This window comes from Pterocles gutturalis, unplaced genomic scaffold (assembly GCF_000699245.1).
Source record: "Pterocles gutturalis isolate BGI_N339 unplaced genomic scaffold, ASM69924v1 scaffold9129, whole genome shotgun sequence".
Taxonomy (NCBI): Eukaryota; Metazoa; Chordata; class Aves; order Pterocliformes; family Pteroclidae; genus Pterocles; species Pterocles gutturalis.
The window spans coordinates 58,511-80,519 of record NW_010135939.1 but is presented as its reverse complement, the minus strand read 5'-3'; the positions used below and the strand labels follow the sequence as shown (position 1 = coordinate 80,519).

At 46.5% G+C, this 22,009-nt stretch overlaps 1 protein-coding gene across 1 annotated transcript in view; it reads right to left on the bottom strand.

Moving 5' to 3' along the window:
- Positions 1-1,997: 1,997 nt before the first annotated feature.
- The window catches only part of LOC104468090 (villin-1-like), a 35,254-nt gene continuing 15,242 nt past the window's right edge, over positions 1,998-22,009 (bottom strand). The window contains 18 exon segments of the mRNA XM_010082104.1: positions 1,998-2,275; positions 3,684-3,935; positions 5,045-5,113; positions 7,382-7,570; positions 8,246-8,390; positions 9,099-9,244; positions 9,984-10,014; positions 10,016-10,149; positions 11,031-11,189; positions 11,752-11,889; positions 12,557-12,657; positions 13,705-13,858; positions 15,718-15,816; positions 17,129-17,207; positions 17,295-17,494; positions 18,934-19,044; positions 19,349-19,457; positions 21,305-21,501. Of these exon segments, the coding sequence (XP_010080406.1) occupies positions 2,162-2,275; positions 3,684-3,935; positions 5,045-5,113; positions 7,382-7,570; positions 8,246-8,390; positions 9,099-9,244; positions 9,984-10,014; positions 10,016-10,149; positions 11,031-11,189; positions 11,752-11,889; positions 12,557-12,657; positions 13,705-13,858; positions 15,718-15,816; positions 17,129-17,207; positions 17,295-17,494; positions 18,934-19,044; positions 19,349-19,457; positions 21,305-21,501 (2,427 nt within the window). The 3' untranslated portion in view covers positions 1,998-2,161.

Below are 22,009 nucleotides of genomic sequence, written 5' to 3'. Positions count from 1 at the left end.
AGGAATTAAAACAATTTGTAGCAAACTGGTCTAATCTCCCTAATCAGACTTTATTTCCGCTGGTCTCCATTTGATTGCATGTTTGCTAGTCCAACAGTCAGGGCTGACAGGCGACGTTACAGAGACATAGAATCATAGAACGGTTCGGGTTGGAAAGGACCTTAGAGATCATCTAGTTCCAACCCCCCTGCCATGGCATTGCTGCATTTTATAGAGGAGCACATGCAATTTGTTAATTTGGGAGCTGGCAGGAGCATGCCGCAGCGGGGCGATGCAAATATTGTTGCTTCCAGCAGCAGCAATAGAGCCTGAAACAGGGATAATATGCACTGATTGTATCTAGTATGAACACAACAGGAGCAATCACGCAGGTAATTCGGCTGATTTGTGTTTCTGCTTGACTCTTACCTTATTCTGCAAGGTGGGGGGGGGGTGTGTTTCAATGGGTTTTGGCCCTCAAGCAGAGTTGGGATGAAGTGGTGGCAGAAGCATGAAGGTAATGATGGGGTTGTGGCTTATTTGAAGTAACTACCAATTCTTAAACACAAAGATCTGTCCAGAAGAGCCCCATTGCCTGGAGGTCCCAGCCCAGCCACACCGTGACACTTCACCACTACAGCATGGTCCCAGGTATTTCATGAGAGCTCTACTCGTCAACCAACAGCCACCTGCAGCTCCTCAGCTGCATCCCCACATCCCTGCTGCAGGGGTGGCCAGTCGGGCCAACTGCTGAATGGCCAAGTGCCCCTGTTCAAGGGCAATGGGAGGCTTCAGGAGCAGGGTACATGGGCATGGGGACACAAATGGTCCTGGGTGTGTGGTGTTTGGAACAGAGGGGGTCTCACCACCTCAGTTTGTTCTTTTCTCTAAAAAAATCCCAAATCCTATTAAGGACCAGGTGTTTGAAAGATACATGGCCCTGCAGGGCTTTTCTCTAATGTTATGCTGATCAAGGACAGTCACAGTGCTGCTGCTGGCTGTTTATTTGGAATCGTCGATCAGGTTGGAAATGGAGTAAAGCTGCAAAACCACATCTTCTGGGTTTATAAACATATGTGTTTCTTCCTTTCATTTACAGCTGTATCCCTTACTCACTGATGGCACACATTTCCCCCTGTCCTCCCTGAACAGACAGAGCTCGCAGTGCAGAACAGACACTCTAAGCCCCATGGACATCACAGAGCTGGAGCCCTGACAAAACCTTCAGGGGGGACACACTCTGCCTCAGGTCACACCTAAAACCCTCCTGCCTTCCTCAAGCCTCTGGTCTGCAGGCTGGTGGACTCTTGCCATCACCTGCACCCTGGTGTGCTCAGAGAGGCCGGGTGAGATTGGAGATGTTGTCTGAATGAGAAAAAAATAGTCTGAGTCTTGTCTGGCAGTCAAAATCAACAGCTGTGTCTAGCCCCTAGCCTCATCATCCCCTTGAAATAGATCAGCTAATAAATATGGTCTTAATAAATGGTTTTTTTCCAAGCCAGGTTCTCATTTATTTTACCTACACAAGACTATGCATGTTAGTCCACAACTGATTCTTGCTGAGCTTTGGCAAGTAGTTTTTCTGCAAGGTGAGAAGAGGCAGAACTGGCTGGTGTCACCCCATGGGCTACCCTGTCACACCTCTGGCTACTCCAATACCTTTTTCCTGACCTCAAGGCTCCCTCTCTGTCCTAAAAAAAAAAAAAAAAAAAAAAAACACAGCGACGCCCCCACCCCCCCCCCCCCCCCCCCCCTAGAATTTACATAGCAGCTGCAAGTAGCCCTTGTTTTGCCTAATTATAAACTTCTACAAATGAGGAAAGATCACAACCTTGTGCACGTGGCAATTTGCAAAAGGGAGAGGAAAGAAGAGGCTACAATATGGTTGTGTGACACACACACACTTGTCTTCATGGCTATCAGCAATAAAGTGTCAAAAAGAGGCAAAAACATCCCGCAAAGTTGTTCCTGCGAAAGGTTTTCCCTCCTTAGGTTCAGGGTTTGGCAGGGAGAAAGGAGCCATCCTCCTAACAGTGGCTGCTGGAATCATGGCACTGGGGCTTGGCCTGATTGAGATGTTGGGTTGGGTTCATCGAGCAAATGTCTGTACTTCTTCCCTGCAGCTCCTAAGAGAGCGAGGGTTGGTCCCAGAGTCACTGGATGCCAGATGGCCCCTGCGGTCTCAGAAGAGTCCACACTGCTTCTTCTCATTCTGCTGCTTCCATTTGGGCATCTGGTAGAACTCATCCTTGGACTTCCCAAAGATGTCGTGGAAATCAGCATCAGAGAGATAGTACTGCAGTGGAAGGAGAGAGCAAGGAGAGGTCAGCTTCAGCTTCTGCAGAGGCTGGGACACTTCTGTTGTCTGTGTCCCATCCTCACCGTGCCAGTGCCGACCCCTGACTCCAGGCCAACAGCTTCTGTCCTGATGCCTGTCCTCGTAGTGGGATGACAAATATCCCAGCAGCTGTTCCTCAACCCACTTCCCAAAGCACCAAGGGAATAAAAATGCACCCGCCCAAAGGGATGCTCTGGTTTTGAGGGGTTAGCAAGCTGCTAATCATACTGAAGCCAGGACAATTAATGGTGCATCAGAGGAGTACTGCTGGCTAAAGTTTGGGGTGGTTTCTTAGTAGTGATTCACAGTGAAAGCATCTTCCCCTCGCTCAGCCCCCCTCCTCCCCTCCCCAAATATTCCACTGGAAATGTTCACTCCCATTGCTGGAAAGATAGAAAATTTTGTAGGTAGTGGGCTCATCACCCAAATATTCCACTGGAAATGTTCACTCCCATTGCTGGAAAGATAGAAAATTTTGTAGGTAGTGGGCTCATCAGTGATACTGAGAAAGATCTTGTGGGATATCGAGGTTGAGTTTTCACTGGCATTTAGGGTAGAAGAAAGCACTGATGTAGACCCTAGCTGAAATACACCCGTTAGCACATGGACATTGCTGTGGAGTGGAACTGCTGGCCTGGCTGTGGGTCAGCTCTCTGGCCATGGGACTTGGCCTTTGCCAGGAGGTGTGTTGGGACAAGACACTGGTCAAACACAGGTTGTAGGGAGTAGAGGGAACAGCCCCCCTGTGTCCCTCCCATCCGCTTGGACTCAGCTACAGACATTGCCAAAATCCTTGGGCTGATCAGAAATCTGAGATGTGGCATTGCTCCCTGCCCTGGATGGGATGTGCTGAAATGGAAGCTGACAAAAAAAAAAAAAAAAAAAAAAAAAAAAAAAAAAACCCTCTAAAAAAAGGTTTAAAAAAAAAAAAAAAAAAGAAATCCCTTCTAGAAGGAGTTTCAAATGAAAACAAAAAACCACCCACAGCCCAAGCAAAATGCATCTCCTGGCTTCATTCTTAGCTGTGTCACCTTGTCTCTCAGGAGCTGTACTTTTGGGTCTCTGTTCCCCCAAGGACAGAGGTTGGGTGGCAGAATTAACTCTAGCAGAAGAACATAGTTTGAAAAGTAACTATTTAAAACTCATTTTTCTTCCCCCTTCCACCCTCAAAGAAATACATCAAGTAGGGTAAAACTACCACAATTTCCACTCACATGAAGCTCCTGCTTTTGGATGAGACCTATCTGCTCAGAAAGCATCTCCTTAAGCCTGAAGCAGGACTCAACAGTCTAAAGTACTACTGCACTTAGCCAGTGACTAAGTTCCAGGTTAAGCTACAAAGGCATCAAACCAGCAATGCTGTCACCTCTTTTTTAGTGGGATCCACGCCTTCTGGAAGTTCATCCACCGTCTTGTTCATCAGCACCTCTCGGGAGTAAATTCCTTCGCCGTTAGGCACCAGGGAAGGGCTGCTGTTGCAGTTGCTGCCGTTGCTGTAGCTGTTGCTGTCGCTGTGGCTGAAGTGTGATTTATACTCTGGGGAAGCACTTGCTGTACTTGAACCAGTCAAGTTGGTTGTGCTGAGGGTTCTCTTGTTCAGGCTGATGTTGTTAAGGTCCTGCCAAATGGAGGAAAACATGTCAAGCCAAGAAGCTCTGGCAGAGCAACTGGGGGGTTATCCCAGGATCTTTCTCTCTGCTGGTGTTGGGGGGACTGTTCCTGGCACAGACTGTTGGTCTTTGCTGTGGAGAACCAAAGCTGCAAGGAGAAAATCCAAACTAAAACATCAGTCCAGTACCTCCATTAGCGTTACACCTTTATGTTAGGACTGCTAAAAACAGAGCACTGATGAGAGCCTTTAGAAATAATTAAAGCTACTTAACAGTAGTCTCATTTTCCTCAAGATAACAGCAGGGGAAGGTGTGTGTGGAAGGACAGATGGTGAGATTAAATATCTACCATATCTAAAACTTCTAAATTACCTTCATACCCCTCCCTGATATACCATCTCTCCTGGTTCAAAGCCCTTGCCACTTCCTTCCAGCCTTCCCCTGCCCATGTCCAGGGCAGAACCACTCCCACATGACAATCACGTTTGGGACTGTTGGGACCTCGTTCCCTCTGTGCTTTGTAGGATCTCCCATTGAGCTATGCCCTTCTTGACCAGGGCCCTCTTGTCTGGGGTCTCAGGGGCCACAGAACTGCGAACTCCTCATACAACACTCAACTGCATGCTCATTTAGCCGCATGCACTTTGATTTAGAATCATAGAATCACAGAATGGTTTGGGTTGAAAGGGACCTTAAAGATAATCTCCTTCCATCCCCCTGCCATGGGCAGGGACACCTCCCACTAGCCCAGGTTGCTCAAAGCCTCATCCAGCCTGGCCTTGAACCCCTCCAGGGATGGGGCATCCACAGCTTCTCATTTCATGTGTATTTTCTCTCTTCACATTTGCATGAAAGCAAATGTGAAGCAGCTGGTCGATGTCCTGCTCACAGATGCCTCTGCAGAGGACTGGAAAAGGCCCAGGAGATCTGGGTGTATTTTGGGTTATTAATCACATCTCACTCTGCTTTCCCCGAAGGAGCACAACTCTCATCCTGACACCGGAGGTCCCCATGCCTGCTCTGATCATTATGTCCTCTCCTTCGTCCAAACAAGTTGGGGTATGCGGTGGTGTCTAACCCAGGTGTATCCCACCAATATGGTCAAGAAGCCACTCACCACTTTGATCTCAGATATAGCCGACACGTCTCCTAAGCTGTTCTTCATCTCCTCGTAGGACTTGCCATCCTAAAGGTAAAGAGAGTTGTGAGAAACACAGGCTGCCTTTAATTAGCACATGCGCTTGTCCTCTAGCAGGGTCAGGAGATCACATGAATTTTAAAGCCCAGTGGAGCCCATGGAGGTGGCAGCTGGTGCCTCCTGCAATCCCCAGCTCCTGGAATCAGGAAATTGTGCCAGAATCTGAGCTCTCACTTGAAAATGAAGAAACAAATAGACTTTAGCCTTTGCAGTTGTACAATAACAGGTGAAAACAGGAAATTTAAAGACTTTAGAGAGCAGAAGGCAAATAGAGAAATCATATTTACTGCTGGATTTAAATATTTTAAATTTTAAATGAACCTTGCAGTGCCTGAAAATTTGGGATAAAATAATATTCTTTTTTTTTCCCTTTCCCTGATGTGTTTAGCTAAAGCAACAGATTTTTCAAATCCTCAATCCCTGATTTCTTGTAATTTGGTGCCATGTATTACCAGCTACCTCTTATTTCCTAAAAAAGGAATATGCTAGATATATTGGCAGAGCTGATGACTGTGTTTTCCTAAGCAGCCAGGAGATGTCAGTTCTTAACAGAATCATCCAACAAAGTTCCCCTACAGGAACAAACAACATAAACACATGGGCTGCAGAGCAAACAGATTTAGACCCAAAACTGAGCAATGAACACACACACCAGATGTTTCTGGGATGTCAACAGTTTGGATTGCTTGTCTGTAGTTGCTGAAGCTGCCTACAGGGGATATTTTGAGAGGCATATATTTTATGAGCTGTATCCTTGTTTTTCAGCAGTTCCTCAGGAAAAAAAAAATCAACAAACCAAGTTTTGACCTTTGTTCTGAGCATCAACATTGTTTTAAGGGTCAGTGCTCTGGGAGTTGCTGTCTTATCTGTCCAAATCCAGCTGTCAAGACAGGCTTTATACCACTGCACCGGTTGCAAAGAAAGATGATGCAAAGCCAGCAACAGGGAAAAAAAAATCTTTGTATGAGATCTCCTGCCGTGTGAATTCCCCTGGGGACCCTCACCCCATTGCCCCACTGTCCTACCTGCAGGCTCCAGTGTGGACTTCACTCACAGCCCTTTGGGCAACCAGAAGATGGGATTGCTTGTGAACTGGCTGGGCACTGATGTTCATAGAATGAAACAAGAGTGAGAAGGGACCATCTCACTGGGGAAGAGTCTGGTAAAACACCACGTAGGAGCTGAGCTTTTCCCAGCTGCCCATCATATTTCTTTTTTTTTTACTCTCTTTTTCTTTTTTTTTTTCTTTTTCTTTTTTTTTTTTTCCTTAAGCCATGCACACCAATGCCATCGGGTGGCAGGAATTTAGGTGCCCAGCCTGGCAGCATTGCTTCCACCTTGCTTTTTGCTATGAACGGATTCTCTGGCTCTATTAACCCCTCCAAGGTTGTCCTTTATTCCCAATACACTCTGTGCTGCAGCACAGAGCCTGCAGGCTGGCTGGACTGGCTGGTCCAAGAGCATCACTCCTTCCTCTATCCGACCATGCTGTACACAACCTGGGTTGGAGATTGGGTTCTTACAGCACGTGGTGGGGCCCCGTGCACTGGCAATATGAGCAAAGATCTGCTCTGCATTATACTCCTGAGGTGATCTGAAACCTGTGTGTTTGAAAGAATGAACTTCTCTCTTTCCCAGGCATCTCCTCGGGCAGGTTTCCATTTCTGTGCATCGAAGAGCTGGTATTTGTAAATCAGATTGTTTTTTTTGTTGAGAAGGCAGCTTGTATGTTGGGACCAAGGGTGACCTTGCTCAGGAGCTCCTGAGCTCTGATGGCTAATCTGCAAACCTGGAGACAAGACCTGTCTGCTTGCATCTTTCATTTCACCAGTGCTTGCCCTTGAAGCTGGGTCACTAATTTTTGTCTATGGCTGCATTTTGAAAAATGAACTTTGGTTTTTTTTTTCATTTTTCTTTATGATGTGGGGTGCTCTGTTTTCACTCTGATATTTTTACTACTAGCAGCCCAGTCCATTTTTGGCTGAAATCACAATTTTTTTTAAAATAAACATGTGAATATTGTGAATTCAAGCACATTTACTTGTATTTGCCAAAGCCTCTGTTTCACCGAGCAGGTACTTTCTGCTGCCGAAGGAGGAGAAGTTGCTTAGGTAGCACCAGGAAGCCATGAAGCTCAGGACATGCCATAGCAAGGTTTCATTCCACACACCATACAAGATATGGCTTTCTGACAGCACCACCCTTTAAACATCACTGAGCATGTGTGCACACCGCAGGGCTTTGCCAGCAACTTACGCTCCATTTGTAGGGGTCCCAAGCGTTGAACCACCCCGTGAAGTTCAGAGGTTCATTGCCCTGCTTCACCAGGATTATCGGAGTTGCCAAGTCTCTCCCCGCTGGATGGGTCTTGAGATATTCCTTAGCTGAGGCAATTGCCTCATTCCTCTCGTATGTGTTGGAGGCTTTGCCAACCCAAAGGAAAATCTGCAAGGAGAGAAGGTGATGAAGATCAGTGAGTAGGTAGGACCTGTGCAGACACAGCTGTTTGTTCTCCTCTGCCAACTGGAGCAGAGATAAGACTGGAAATGTTGTTTCCCAATAGTTCCCTGGGATTTTGATCTCAGATTTACTCCCAGCCAGGAAGGATTTTGTTTTTGAGATGGGCATAAAGCATAAATGTTGCAGCAAACAACTCCTGTACATTTCAAGGTAGCTAAACCCAGTCTTTGCATGGGCCAAAACCCCAACCACCTCAGAAAGCAAACCCTCTGGTGACAGTTTCTGATAGTCTAAAGCAAGTTGTCACCATTAGTGCTGGGAAATGAGGGGGTGGGTTTCTGGGTGCCACCCTCTTGCATGAGCTGGCAAAGACTGGAGTGGGTCCAGGTCTTCTCATCTTGGCGCAAGGCATGGAGCAGGTGTCTCTGTTTCCTCCTTTCTGAAAGAGGGCTAGCAATACTACCTCACTCGTGTTTTGTACCTGGGTGAGAAGGCCTGGACATACGCCTGCTTGTCTGACCAAGCATCCTGAAGGGTTTGGAGATGGGTCAGAAGGCATATTGCCCTTGGTTTCACACTGAATGACGGATTCAAACCAATTAAGCCATAACCTGTTTGAAAACACATCTGGGGAGAAGGGGAAGGGGAGTCTGTGCTGACCTCTTCCCATGTGTCCAGCAGCATGACGTCATCTTCATCCAAGTCTTCCTGGCAGAAGCCCACCACCTCTGTCATGATGAATCGACCCGTATGGTTGGAGCACTCAAAGAGGCGAGGCTGGTAGTGTGTGACCTGCTCTTGAAACCTTCCTCACGCATGGCAGGGAAAGAAAAAGCAAGAGAGATGGTAACCTTTCCCTCATGGTTTAGTGTAGGGCCCTGCCGCTACTTATCATGACCTTGATGAAAGAGGTGGGAACATGGCAACGCTCATCTGAGGCCCTTAAAGTCACGCAATGCCAGGTCTTGGGATTTTCAGACCATTTTAACAATTTTTAAAGGTAACTTTTTCTCCACCGAAAGAAGGCAAAAGCAGAACTTTTCTCTCATCGTGGAGATGAACCTGGTATCAGGTGAAAGCCACATCTGCTCACTTGGCTGTAAAGGAACTCATCACTTGCCCAGAGGGCTGGAGAATCCAGGTTGTTCAAAAGCAGATTTAGTTTCATGAACCTTCTGGGGATGCCCATAAAGCTAATAATGGCTGGAAATGGTGCATCTGGTTCACGTAGCCCTTATGACAGGATATGGGATGGATTCACTGTGGGGAAAGAAGGATGTAGCGCACCCTTGTCTGCAGGGTTTGGATCTGCAGCCTTCACAGGAGGCCTGACCCAACGCCTAGGAAAGAGACATCTCGGTGTCGTTTCCGACCAAGCTTTTGGTGATTATGACCCCGTGCTCCCTTTAGTGAGGACACAGTATCAAAGTGCTTACTCACCTTCCTGCAAAGTTTTGATCCCTTGCTTAAGGTTGCCTGGCCAAGCCCAGAGGAACAAGCAGGTCACTCTTACCTCTTTTCACTGGCGTAAGGTGCTTTTCCTCCCAGAGCTTCCCAGAACTCTGCTGGCTCTTGTCCTTCCAAAATGGTGTGCTTGTCCCTTTTGGAAACTACGTCAGCCACCATTTTTGCCATCTCCCTCTCATCTCCACTGCATCCCTGTGTTCAGCACATAAAATTGAGGTGGAGTTAGGGAGAGACTGGAAAAACTTAATCTGTGGGGAAAAGCTGGCTTGATCCTACCCCCCTCTGGAGAGTTTTAGATCTGCTTGAATGCGTTTGAGGGTCTCATATGAGTTGTTCACTCAGAATCCATTTCTAGTCCTTGAAGTGACGTTCAGTACAGCCAATGGCATCTAGACAAAACTTAATGGTTTGGGTTGGAAGGGATCTTTAAAGATCATCTAGTTCCAACCCCCCTGCCATGGGCAGGGACATCTTCCACTAGACCAGGTTGCTCAAAGCCCCATTCAACCTGGCCTCGAACGCTTGAATGATAGGTCATCTGCAACTTCTCCGGGCAAGCCTTCTGCTTTGGTTTGATCTACCATCTCATCCTGAAACACATGACTAACTCAGGATAAAGGAATAGCCTCTAATCCTGGATAATTTCTTACAGCTGGAGAACCTGGGGTGCTTTATGCAGCTGAAAGCTCATCTAAAATAAGGTGAGGTGAGGTGAACCCCACGATGGGTTGCTTCTGTAGAGAGAGGGCTGTGTTACTCCTGATCCTCCACAGACGGCACCTTCTCCAGGGTTCACCTTCCTCCATTGAATTTAATGGTCTACCTGCCCAGGGATACACCTCCACAGCTCAGTGGAGGTAGGAGACTCAAGCTCTCCATCATCAATTTTGTCATCTTTCAGCTGCCTCTCCTGGACTCTCTGTGGTCTCACCTTTCCACACCACAGGTAGCAGACTTTTTTAGACATCATTGGAGTTGAGTGAAGAGGCCCGGGCTGGCACCTCGGTGGCCTTTGTGTTCATCTCGTCCGTGCCCCTCACCTGGAAGAGCCGGATCACCGGCTCGGGTGTGCTTTTCTGAGCCCGGCTTGTGCCGCCCTGCAAGGAAACAGAGGGAAGGGTGGTGTTGGGAGGTGAGGAGTACACATAAACCCAAGGTGTGACTGATTTAAGGAAGAAGGCTTTTGGGCTCACAGCACTCCGCACTGCTGCAATGGTGGACCATGGTCCTGCACAGAGCAGATGAGGAAATCCAGATACCTTCTTGTTCCAGGTCAGAATAAAACCTACATGGCATAACTTCCACATTTCTCCCTGGTTACTCCAAGTCTTGACCAGCTCCCATCAAGATTCTCTGGTTCAACATGAAGAGATCTTAGTGTCTGCAAAGCATTTGCCATGTAAACTGGGCAAGGCAGCTGGACTCAGATTTCCAGCTGTGCTCGGCTTAACTGAACATCTGCCATAGAAGCTGTATGGTGGGACAAACACCGAGAGCTGAGGGCAATCCTCCTCTTCCTCAGCCATCTGCAATGTTTCCACCACAGGTGTCAGCAGCCAAAGCAGCAAACGAAGTGATATAATTCAGACAGGGACAATTCAAATCATGTAACTGTTCGTAGGATATGTTGGAGGACCCTCTCTGGATTGTGCTATCTGTAATTTACAGCATGATTGTCTCATTGTAAAACTGCTAAATATTTTGGGATAGAGTTGGAAAGAGCATCACTCATTAACGCTGGAGCTCAGCGGTGGACAGCTGAGTCTGGACCAGTCCAGGGCTATGTTTACACATATGGTGTTCAGGCTACTTGGGAAGTAGTAGAAATGTTCCACCACTTCCATCTGCCAGTCCATGCAGACCTGTCAGGCTTTTCTCCTGAATATCAGACCATTTTTCTGGACTATTTCCATTGCAACTGCCAAGCCATCGTTGGTGTTCGCACCTTCCATTGCCCACACGCACAAAGCTGCATTACCTCGTATATGATCAGCTTGCCCTTGAAGATCGCCAGGAAGTGTGTGGGCTCCTTGCCCATTGTCACGCGCACCTGCACAGCCTCGTCCCCATACTTCTTGTCCAGTTCGATGGCATTGAGGGCACAGGCAGTGATTTCATCCACAGAGGCATGGCGACCCTGGGGGAAGAGAGAGACGCCACGTGCAATGGGATGAGATGAAGGGTACAAAGCTCTGCACAGCGTAACATCTTGCCAGTCCCAATCCCTGCATATAATATTGTCAGATCAGAGTTAAGACTTCCAGATGTTTAACTTTCACTTGCATTCTCTTTTTTGGAGACTTTAGCATCCTGTTTTCAAAGCTTCTCTCTGCGTGCCAGGGGAGGAAAACATACTTCAAAAAGGAAAGTAGAGATATTCATGTATCCACGTGACTCCAGGAGCTGAGGCTTTAAGGGACAATCTGAAAGATTAAAAAAGTTTTACCTCGGCACTGGAAAACCCATAATCCTTCACAATTTCTGTCTGAGATTGCTGGCTCTCAGTCTGATGCCAGATTGGGCTCAGAGTGTCCGTGCTGCCTACAAAGCACAGCCTGGGATGTTTGCAATGGACAACTGATGAGCAAAGGGCATGTTCAGTTCTTCTGGATGCCTGGGTTTTTTGCATGTAATTGCTTTCTTCATTTCCAAGCTTCCAGCAGACACAGCACAATCCCTTCTGCTTTGTTTTGACCTACCTGCCACATATAGATGATATAGTGAGGCCGGCCTGATCGCAGGTAGGTGTACAGGACCAGGTAGCAGTCACCCCCGTAGAACTGCCCATATGTCTTGGGATTCACTGGCTGCATTTGCAAGTCCTCAATCCTCCACACCTGGTGAAAAGAAACATCGTGGTGAGCAGCAGTGGAGTCAACATGAAGACAGAGCACAGTCCCTTTGCTAGTAGACTGCTGAACTTCAGGTCTTCGGTTGGAAAGATAACCCTTCCTCTCTCTCCTGGATGCCAGACTGTGTTCCCCCAGCTTGATTAAGTGCTTGCTGGCAAAGTCAGGTCTCTCCAGTGACTGCCACATGTGCCATTAATGGCCTTTCATCGGTGGCCCTCAAGGAGGACCAGACTCCAGGTCCCCGGCAGCCCGACAGCACCTCTCTCAACCAGCTGCATATTCCATGGGATGCCACAAGAATGGGAGAGGGGTCTCTACTCTGCACAAGTTTGGTTGATACTGACCTAACTCGGAGATAGTGTGAGAAGCGGGTTGACTCTATCATGACCCACACACATGGCAGGAGAGGAGTCATTTTGGTGACTGCTTTGGTCTACTGGCCATGGGTTGGAGGACAAATGCACCTGAGCTACTGTAACTTCTGCATTACTTAGAATTTGCAAGCACTTTGCTCTGGCTGCAGCCATGCTTCTTGGTGGGGGTAGGTGGGCCCACCTTCACTGCTCTGTACAGCTGCTGTGTGTGAAAAGGCAGAGATGTTTGGAAACACGTTGATTATTGCATCCTCTGTCAGCAAAAGGAGCTCTCTTACTTCTATCTCCCCGGAAGCATCATCCACCATCCTCTGCTCAGCAGCTAGCTCCGGTCTGGCGTGGAGCTGAGTGGTGTCAAACTTCACCTGCTCCACCTTGGCTGCATGCGACAGCAGAATGAAAACAAGAACCCAGTGAATGCACAATAACATACCAGCCCTCTGCATCACCCTCACGCACACACACCATAGATATACACGCAAGAAAAACCTGGTCCGTGGTTGCAAGAAGCCCATCTTGCCACCAGTTAAGCCAATGCTGATTTTGGAATGTGCAAGAGCTCACACGCTCCAGTGTTGATGTGTTACAGGCTGGCAACTGGCCAGACAGCATGTTCCAGTGATGATTGGCTGGTAAAAATATTAATTGTCTCTTGACCAAAAATTTGCAACTGTTTTCCAAATCTATACATACTTACCTCCCTTTAAAATGTCACTTTCAGAAATAAAATGGGTACATTTCTCCCTCTCGTGATAAAGAGAAGGAGTATTTATGGACAGCATGAGGAGAGACAGAGGTGGAAAGAAAAGAGAGAACTTCCAATGGAAAGAGATTTGCAGCTCTTAAGCTATTATTGATGGAGACATCCAGCATCTCTGTCACCATCCCATCATTCATCAACAAGTTCTCTCTCTTTGGTGTTGTTTACTCTCTGGGGTTAATGCGTTGTCATATTCACTTCAGCAGTGTGATAAATTGAAGCATCATTTACACCAGTGGAAATACAGAATAATTCCATTGACGTCAGGAGGGTCTTGGGTGGATGCCAGTGTAAATGAAAGCAGAATGGTGTTCAACACTTCCTTAACAGGTTCAGCATTAGCCCTTTATAAAGAAAATTAGGATGTTCTGCAAGTGTGAATTTTTCGATACAATTTTTCAGACAAGAGTGGAGTGATCTTATGCCAACGTTTGCATTTGGAATAAGTGGCAATTTGGTTCATATAAGAAGCCTCAGCAGTTCTGAACATTGTTCAGTTCCTGAGTCCTTTGCATCTACTGAAGAAGGTGAAAAATACAAGGCCTGAGAAGAACGTGCACTAGATTTTCAAGATACTGAAGGCAGGAGACAGTTAACATGAATGAAGTTCCCTTGGCTATTGCTTAGCAAAGGTAGGAAAGCCAAATCCAGGACCAACATGCTCACCAATTTTTCCAGTAGTGTAGACTTTGCCCAGTCCTTGCGTTTCATCCTTTTCTGTCCACCTCTGGAAGAGCTGTTTGAACATGGCTGACTCTGCTCCATCATTGATCACTTCAACGTTGGTGGATGAAGGATAGCCTTTGGCTTGGATAAAACCCTAGAGGAGGTTGAAAAAGGACATTAGTGGGGACACACCGAGTTTTTTCACAGACAGGAGAAGAGGGATGTGGACCTGAGACAGCCCAAAGAGTGATTGTCCTCCACTGAACACAGTGGCATGACCAAGGGCAGGACTGACCCCAAGACTTCCATTCAGACTTACAAACAGAGGTGTCTACAAGCTCTCAATGTAGTATCCATGTTTATTTTTGTGTTTACGAGACTGAACCTTGCCCCTAGAGGCTGGTCACCTGGATCACATCCTGACAAAATCTCTACATGACACCTTAATCTTGAAGAAAATCTCATTCTATGGGTCTAATGAAAAGCCTCCTCCTCTGTCTCAGACAGCTCCGTAGATGGCTCCTGGTGATGGAGCTGGGGTGGAGGGGAGGGAGCAGCGATGGGGTGTGCCTGTTACCCAAGGGCCTAGTTCAGTACTTTGCTTTTCTCCAAACTTTTTGTCCCTCTCTGAAACAGGGAGGCTGTCCTCCTTGTAGCACGATAGAGAGCATGCATGCCAGGGTTGTGAAGGGATGGAGGCCACTAAGGAGCCCAGAGCATGATGTGTGTTCTGCGACAATGCCAGAGTCATCGCTCAGTTTTTGGGAACTGCTCTTGTGTTTATCTGGGCAGACTCCAGGATAACCTGGAGGTACAGTGCTGACAGTGATGGTTCAGGGAAGGAGCCTGACTGTGGGTTTCTGAGCATTCATCTCCTGCTGTAAATACTGCAGCCACACACTCCCTCCAGGGAAAAGCAAAGCAGATGGTCTTCCCATCCCTCCCACCTGCCACACTGAAAGAAAGAGATATCTTTTGTTCTACACGTGTAGCTCAGGGCCAGAATTTGCAGAGCTGATTGCCTACTAAAAAACATCTGAGTTAAGCTTTTGAAAGGTACATAGAGGACTGCAAGGGAAAGTCTGTCTGAGCTTTTCTTCTCCAAGACAATAGCTGCAATCGGTATTGAAACTGAGTGTCTCCAGGTAAGACATTATTGAAGGTGGGGGCCACTGAAGTTCAGTATCTCCTAGTAAGATGAGGCCATTTATGGTCTTCACATGAGTGAACAGATTAATTAAAAGCTAAGTTCCCTTGTAGCCTTCACTTCAACATGCCAACTTGTAAAAAAACCCCCAAATGCCTTACTTGCACAGGCTCCCTCGAGGCTAATTTTTTTCTGACAGGAAGTGCTGAGGCATGCTCTGCCAGAAAATAACTGCATGGCAGCTCATCTGGAGGAGTGGCACAGGTGCCAGGGCACTATGCTGGTGTGCTCTACCCTAACATGAGCCCTGGTCTTGCCTCAGGTTGGCCATTCTGAATTAATAGAAGTTAATAACAGATCTCTTTCTACCCAGCGGGAGAGCCCTGTATCCCCTTCAAATTCACACACAGAACCTGGTCCCAGATCCATTGGCATTGTGAAGAAGACTTGTTGCCCATAATGGACTTGGGGTTGAGGTCTGTAGCACCTACCTACAAGGTCTGGCTTTTCCAGAGAGACCAAGTAATTGAGTTGCCCGCTGGCTTGCCCAAGGCGTTACACTTGGTTGGTAATGCAAGGGATGCCTTTCTATCAAGTCCACCATTTACTGTGTAGCAAAGTATTTCCTTTTATAGTTTATTTTCTTGAAATAATTTCTTCCAATTTTAGTGGCAGGACTTAGTTCTAGTGCAATTTGGTGACTAATAACTTTGTGTTTACGTCACCATGCCTCCCTTAGACATTTAACTCCTCTCTCTGTTATTACACAGGCCAGCTCCTCAAGACCTTCCCCTTATTGTAATTAGAGGTCAGATTAGCACTTGGTTAACCTCCCACGACATCATTTGCACTTTATTACAACTCACCACAGCTCGAGTGAAGGCTGCTTTTTTCTCTTCCAGGCTGGAGGCTTTTCCTCTCCAGACGTAAATCTTAAAACCACCTTGGTCTAAAATGTAGCAGTCCTAACATGAAACAGAAAAAACAGATGTAAAAAGCTCTGCGTAGGCAAAGGTCCTCATTTGTCGCCTACCCAGGTTGTATCTTTGTTGAAGATTTAGATTAGATGTAGATCTAGCTCATTTCCTTGCCTGGCAGAGCTCTAACCCTGGTGCAACCATTAGAAAAGGCAACAGAGGATGGATTTACTGTAGTTCATAAATGGACTACAGCTACCATCAGCCCTACAGTTGCAGGGGTTCATTGGTACCCAGACAACTGCCCTTTCATGAAGTAAAATATGTATTATTCCTAGGCATTGCTCAAAATTGGCCATTACAGCCACAGGAGAGATGTTCCCAAACCAACAGGAACACCAGATCCAAAAGGCTCAAGGAGAAGCATACTCCGAAATACCACCCTCAGTGTTCATTTATGCCAAATCTGCTACTAAAGGAGTAGGAGCAGTCCAACTTAGATATCTTCTGCATTACTATTTTGTGTTCCTAATCTGAAGCTAAAAGTGTTGCATCGTTGTGATCATGGCAGGATCCTGAACCCCAAGGGGAGGAGATGGCTGCCAGGCAGCCTGTCTCCATGGCAGAGAGCTGGTACCCCAAATTGGCGACCCACTGTGTAACCAAAGGCTTCTAATTTTTCAAACCGAACTTTGACAAGAAAAGCAAAAGCTTCATATGCCTGTAAAAGGAGACTGAGATTGAACAAGGCTGACACCAGGGTCAATAAGGGAGCTGGAGCCTTATAGCGCAACACAGTTTTGGAATAGGCTGGTTTGCACTGCAGAGAATTAAGGATGACCAATTCTCTGCCAAATTTTAGCCAGAAGGATATTAGGAAAGCCTGTTTTTTGAAAGCCTTTGGACAGAGGGTCTGTAATGTGCTTCCAAGAAGGGTCACTGAGAGCAGCCACTTCCTACAGCATGAAACTGATCTTCATTATTTTGTTTGCTCTGAATTCTGCAGATGGAGGGCTATCCCCGTACATCAGGTCTTAAGAAGCCTTATTTCCATCTGGAATTTGTTCCCGGCCTACAGCTCTCCTTGACTGTGATCACCAAGATAATATCATCCTTGGCTGAGAGGGTCAACTTGACATCTCTCATTAGAGCAGCTTCAACACACCACCGACCTCTGGATGCTGAGGTTGTAGCGGGGCCAAGCTGTCCTGTTTTCAGAGGACACCTGATAAACCTGAAGGATGGAAGGGCTGATAATTTTCAGGAAATGGGGTATCCCATTGAAACAGGTGCTCAGCTGAAAATAATGCAATCCACAGCATCCTTTTTTTTGCTATAAGGGCTGATGGCTTTCTCTCACCTCGTGCTGGAGCAGATCCTGCGTCAGGGGCCGGGTGGCTATCTCCTGTACCACCAGGTCATTGTCCTTCTCGTAGACACTGAAAGACAGAGTCAGAGAGTGGAGTCAGGCCTCACAGTGCCTGCTGTGAGAAAGGATGGTGTTTGGAGCCCATCTCCAGACTTACTGGTAGAGCCGGACGTTTGCCTTTTGCAGCTCATCTGCTTTCGCATCTGGGATGGCGTCTCGGAGCTCCCCGCGCCTCTCACCCAGCACCATCTTCATGATCTGCATGAGGTCCGGGGAGTCCTTCTCATTATCAATGATGCCGATTTGAGCGCGGCCGCCTCTTTCGCTGTCCCTGATGCTGCGAGCCAGCGCGAGACCCTGCAGAAGGATCACCAGGGTGTAAGTCCTGATCCAGACAATGAATTCAGCAAGCCTCAGACCTAGAGCAATGACTAAGCACCAATACTCCAAGCCAGACTACCACAGCTCTGTGAAGCTTCTAGTGTCCTCCAAATTTATCTATTAAAAGAGGGGATATGTCTATAATGTTTGCTCTCAGGACAATATTGCTTATTATAGTCGCTACTGGTGCTTGCTCCCGCAGGGCACGGTGTGCGGTAGCCACAACAGGCATCGCCTGTGTGTGACAGTACATCAGCAGGTCCAATGATCTTCTGAGATGGTCTGGGAGAGAGACGCACACACGCTGAGCACAACAAGGCTGGATGCTGCAGAGCTGCAGGATCCTGGGTGCCCCGTGGTGACATTTTACATTTAAATGTTTCAAGTATTCAAAAAACATGGATGTTTTCTGTGAAAAAAGCAGTGTGAAATGCCATGCAACTAATTAGTCTGAAATGTCCATTTTCCAATGATTTTTTTTTCCGTGACTCTTACTGCAATAGCTTTGAAAGGAGCCCCTCTTCATTAGACTTAGGAAATGACCTGCTTGATTGCCAGGCCTGAGATGAACCATGGCCCGTTCCTCACAGCAGCCATCCCTCTACCTGGTCCCCCTCCTCCATGTCCTGAGGGTTTTTTTGTCTCTTCTCCACTCTCTGTTGGATCTCCTCCTCTAGCCACTGTGTCCTGGAAAATTGACTTTCCCGTGAAGCTTCCCCCTCTCCAAGCTCATCAGGTGACACCATGTGAAGAGCAGACCCTTTTAATGTACATAATGACTGGCTATGAGTTTGGCCACCAGCTTTGCTGATGGCCCATTGATGTATTTTGCTTTATTACATCTCTCTATCTCAGTTCCCCTATTGGTAAAATAAGGATAATGACCTCCTTTGCAAAGTGCCTTAAGAGCTATGGATCTGACCTCGCAACACCTGGGTTACATATTCCTGCTTGTCTCATACTGACCAAGCTGGAATTCCCTGTGATGCTGTAAAAAAAAAAATTAAAAAAAAAATTAAAATTCATCTACCCTTGGGGTAGTTAGTGCAGCTAAACCTACCAGTGCTGCTGACTTTTTAATCCCACAACATGCAAACTACAGAGCACAGAGGGATGGAGATGGACCTCCCCAGAGGGAGCTGGATGCCTTTCTGGAGCCAAAGCTAGCAATGTGCCCACTGCTGCCCATGAAACCCAAGCTGAGGCCAGGTCTGAACTGGAGCAAAGCACTTCCCTGGGCCTCTGATATCAGCAGATGGAAAAGTAGATTATTTACCATGATTTTCTCTGTTCATCTGAGTGTTGCTGTTCATCTGAGATTTTCACTGTGCAAACACTGAGCACTGTTTCTCAGGTTTTTTTCCATGTATCAAAAAATACCGCTGATAAACCAAGTGGCTTTTGCCTGTACTCACCCTGGATTTCTCAGCAATGCTGCAGCTGGGTCCGTTCCACTGAATCAGCACTTTCCCAAGGTCCAGCAAGAAAACATCACCCTTATTGAAACTGTCCCAGGAAAGTGCTACCTGTCACAAGGAAATGGACGTGTTTGGCAAACCGGGGAGGAGACGAGTTACAGCCATTGCGAACTTGCCCCTGGGGATGTAAGAACTGATCTGCAATGACATGATCATTTTTCCGGCTCTCAGCTATTCACCGAGCCCAATGGCTTCTCTCATGATAATACCAAACCCCTGAGCGAGGTTTTGTAAATGATCCTATAGTAGGGGACCTGGAGAAGTGATCTAGCAGGCAAACCTGGTCAAAAATGGGTGTAGGAGGAGAGGCAAGGAGAAATGATCCATAAGGAGAAAGCGGTCGTCTTCTTACCTCTGTGGCTGACACGTGCTTCTTCCCCTTGACATGAAGAAGACGCTTGATGTTGTACATATTGGTCTCCACGTGCTTAAAGCCTGAAGCCACTCCTCCCTTCTTGTAGCTGTTGTGTAGCAGGGAGTAAAGAGTTAGAGATGGTTAGAAAATACTTTCTTCTCTGTCCTCTGAGAATATCTCAAACTTTTGTTGACAGCTAAAAACTCTAGAGCCAATATAATCTCAGAGTCCTAAAAATGGAATGCCAAATGCTGTGTTGCCTTACTCTGTTTTTCATGGTCCCTGGTCAAACCATGACTCCTCATAGTGTCCATCTACCTGTTATGAGTGTTGCGTTGCTGTTTTGCTTCTTGAAAGAAAGTGTGTAGATGAACAAGTAAGTCAGGGATGGCAAAGGAAACTTAACACAACCAAACCTAAAATCCCATTAACCATGGCAGTGGCATCTCAGAATTGAAATATTCCATAAATGTTCAATTAAAAATGAAACATATTTTTCAGAAAACAGAATTCTTGCAAAAAATTGGTTTTGTTCAAAACAGTTATTCTGTTAAAAATAGCCTAGATAGGAAATAGATAAATAGAACAAGACACTGCCTTTCTCTCATATTTAATCTACGAATTTTGTTCTTCCACCCTTGAACACAAACTCTGCAATAGCCTCTGTTAGCACCGTATTGCCTCACTGGATAATGCCATTCCCTTCTTTCCACGCAACTTTGCAAGGAAGAAACAATCACATCATGAGAGGACACAGTCCCCCAGAGAAGTCCCAAAGCCTTTTTACTGGTTTTTGGGCAAGGCTTCCACTTCCACATATCCTACACCATTTTAGAACAGATCCAGTGTTCATACTACATTGATAACTGACACAATGTAATCACCATTTATGGGAAAAAGAGGCAATTACTGAGGGTCTTATAGTTTTCTGTGATGTGGGCAGTATATGTATTTTATCATAGCTTGGAAGAGATTGGGAAACTCGTTCAGGTATGTGAGTGATTCACAGTACTTCAGACTTGTTTGGCCCAGTTGAACCTATCCACAGGAGGATGTTATCATTAGTCTGCCTGCCAAGGTGGGGAAAGAGCCCACTTTAATTTGTCACTCTGCCTCAAGACTTCCTGCTTGACCTTAGGGATGTGGTTTAGACCAACATGAAGTCTAACACATACTGATTTCAGAGGCAGATAGGTTTCCAAATAGACTTCTAAACCTACATGTTTTTGAAGGTCTGAATTTTTGTCCTTTATTACCCCTTACTCATCTTTAAGACGAAGATAAAAGCACTTTTTTGTCTCACAAAAGTCCTGAGGAAACTCATGAGAGGTTGTAGAGATACAAAGGTATCAAAAACAAGATTGGGATAGAGGGTATTAACTGAGGATGGGTTTTCATCTGAGTTTTCTTCAGCTTTTTAAAAGCAAGGAACTCAGTCTGTTTATTGCCAATGAAGGTCCTCCTGGAGGACAGCTTCCAGAGACCCCAAAGGGAGCAAAGATCACAGGATTCAATTCAACAGCATCTTTTAGATGGTGGAAGTTCAGAATCAAACCTTCCTTCCACTGCAGGAGTATTCCTCCCAGTGTGAGCCAAATCAGCACTTCTTTTCAAGGCAGATATTAGTCTGAAGTGCCCTGAATGGAAATATTAGTCTAAAGTGTGTGGAGGAGAGGAAGGAATGCCCTAGGGTGAACAAAAGGAAGGTTAAGATGCAACTACAGCAAACATCTGGGAACGTGATCAGTAGAACAGAATGACATCTTTCCAGACTCAATGCTTACAACTGATTTTTTTCAAAATAGGAAATTTTTCTTCTGAATTTTGACCAACTTCAGTGCTGATCCATGTTTTTCAGATATTTGAAATGTCGACCGCTCTGAGATGTAGAGAACCAGAGGGAAACCCAGGGACCATGACCCACCTCATTGCAGGGTATTTTACAATACTCACATAATGCCATTTCGGAAGTAGCTTTGGAAGGTCTCAGACTCATGTCCCTGCACCTCCCGGTGCTGCACGGGGTTCCCTCTGAGTGCATTGTCCAGCTGGGTGACGTACATGGCCGCGGCACCTTGCTCATCCTGAGATGAATCCTTGCCAATCCAGTAATGCAAATCCACAGCGGTGCCACGAGAGGTTCTTTTGGTCTGGAAGAGGGGGGAAGATGAGTCAGGATGATGACACAGCCCATATGTGTATTTCAAATAACATCGCTGGCCAGGGAGACCTACCAAAACCATGGAGCCCTTTCCCAGGGCCTTTCCCAGTTCTGCCTTTCTTGTGGGCAAGGGAAGACAGGACAGAGCCTTAGGATGCTGTCTGGGAGCTCAGCCTGGAACCAGGGACCTGACTTGGGAGGGCATTTATGGGTCTCGTGTACATACTGCACTGATGGGTGTTTGTGTCTTATGTGCTTTTGTAACTCTAGTTACCAAGGAAATCTGAGCACCTTACAATTACAAAAATTAATGCATTCGACCTGTCCTACTTTTGTAGAGTTTGACATTAAAACTTAAAGAATACTCTTCTCATAGATCACCTTTTTCAATGTAACGTACACTGCTATTTATTTGCCTGGAGATACTCTCCTTTCTTTCTTGTTCTGTTTCTCGTATCACACTACATAGTAATGCAAACTGCCTCTGAATTCCTGCT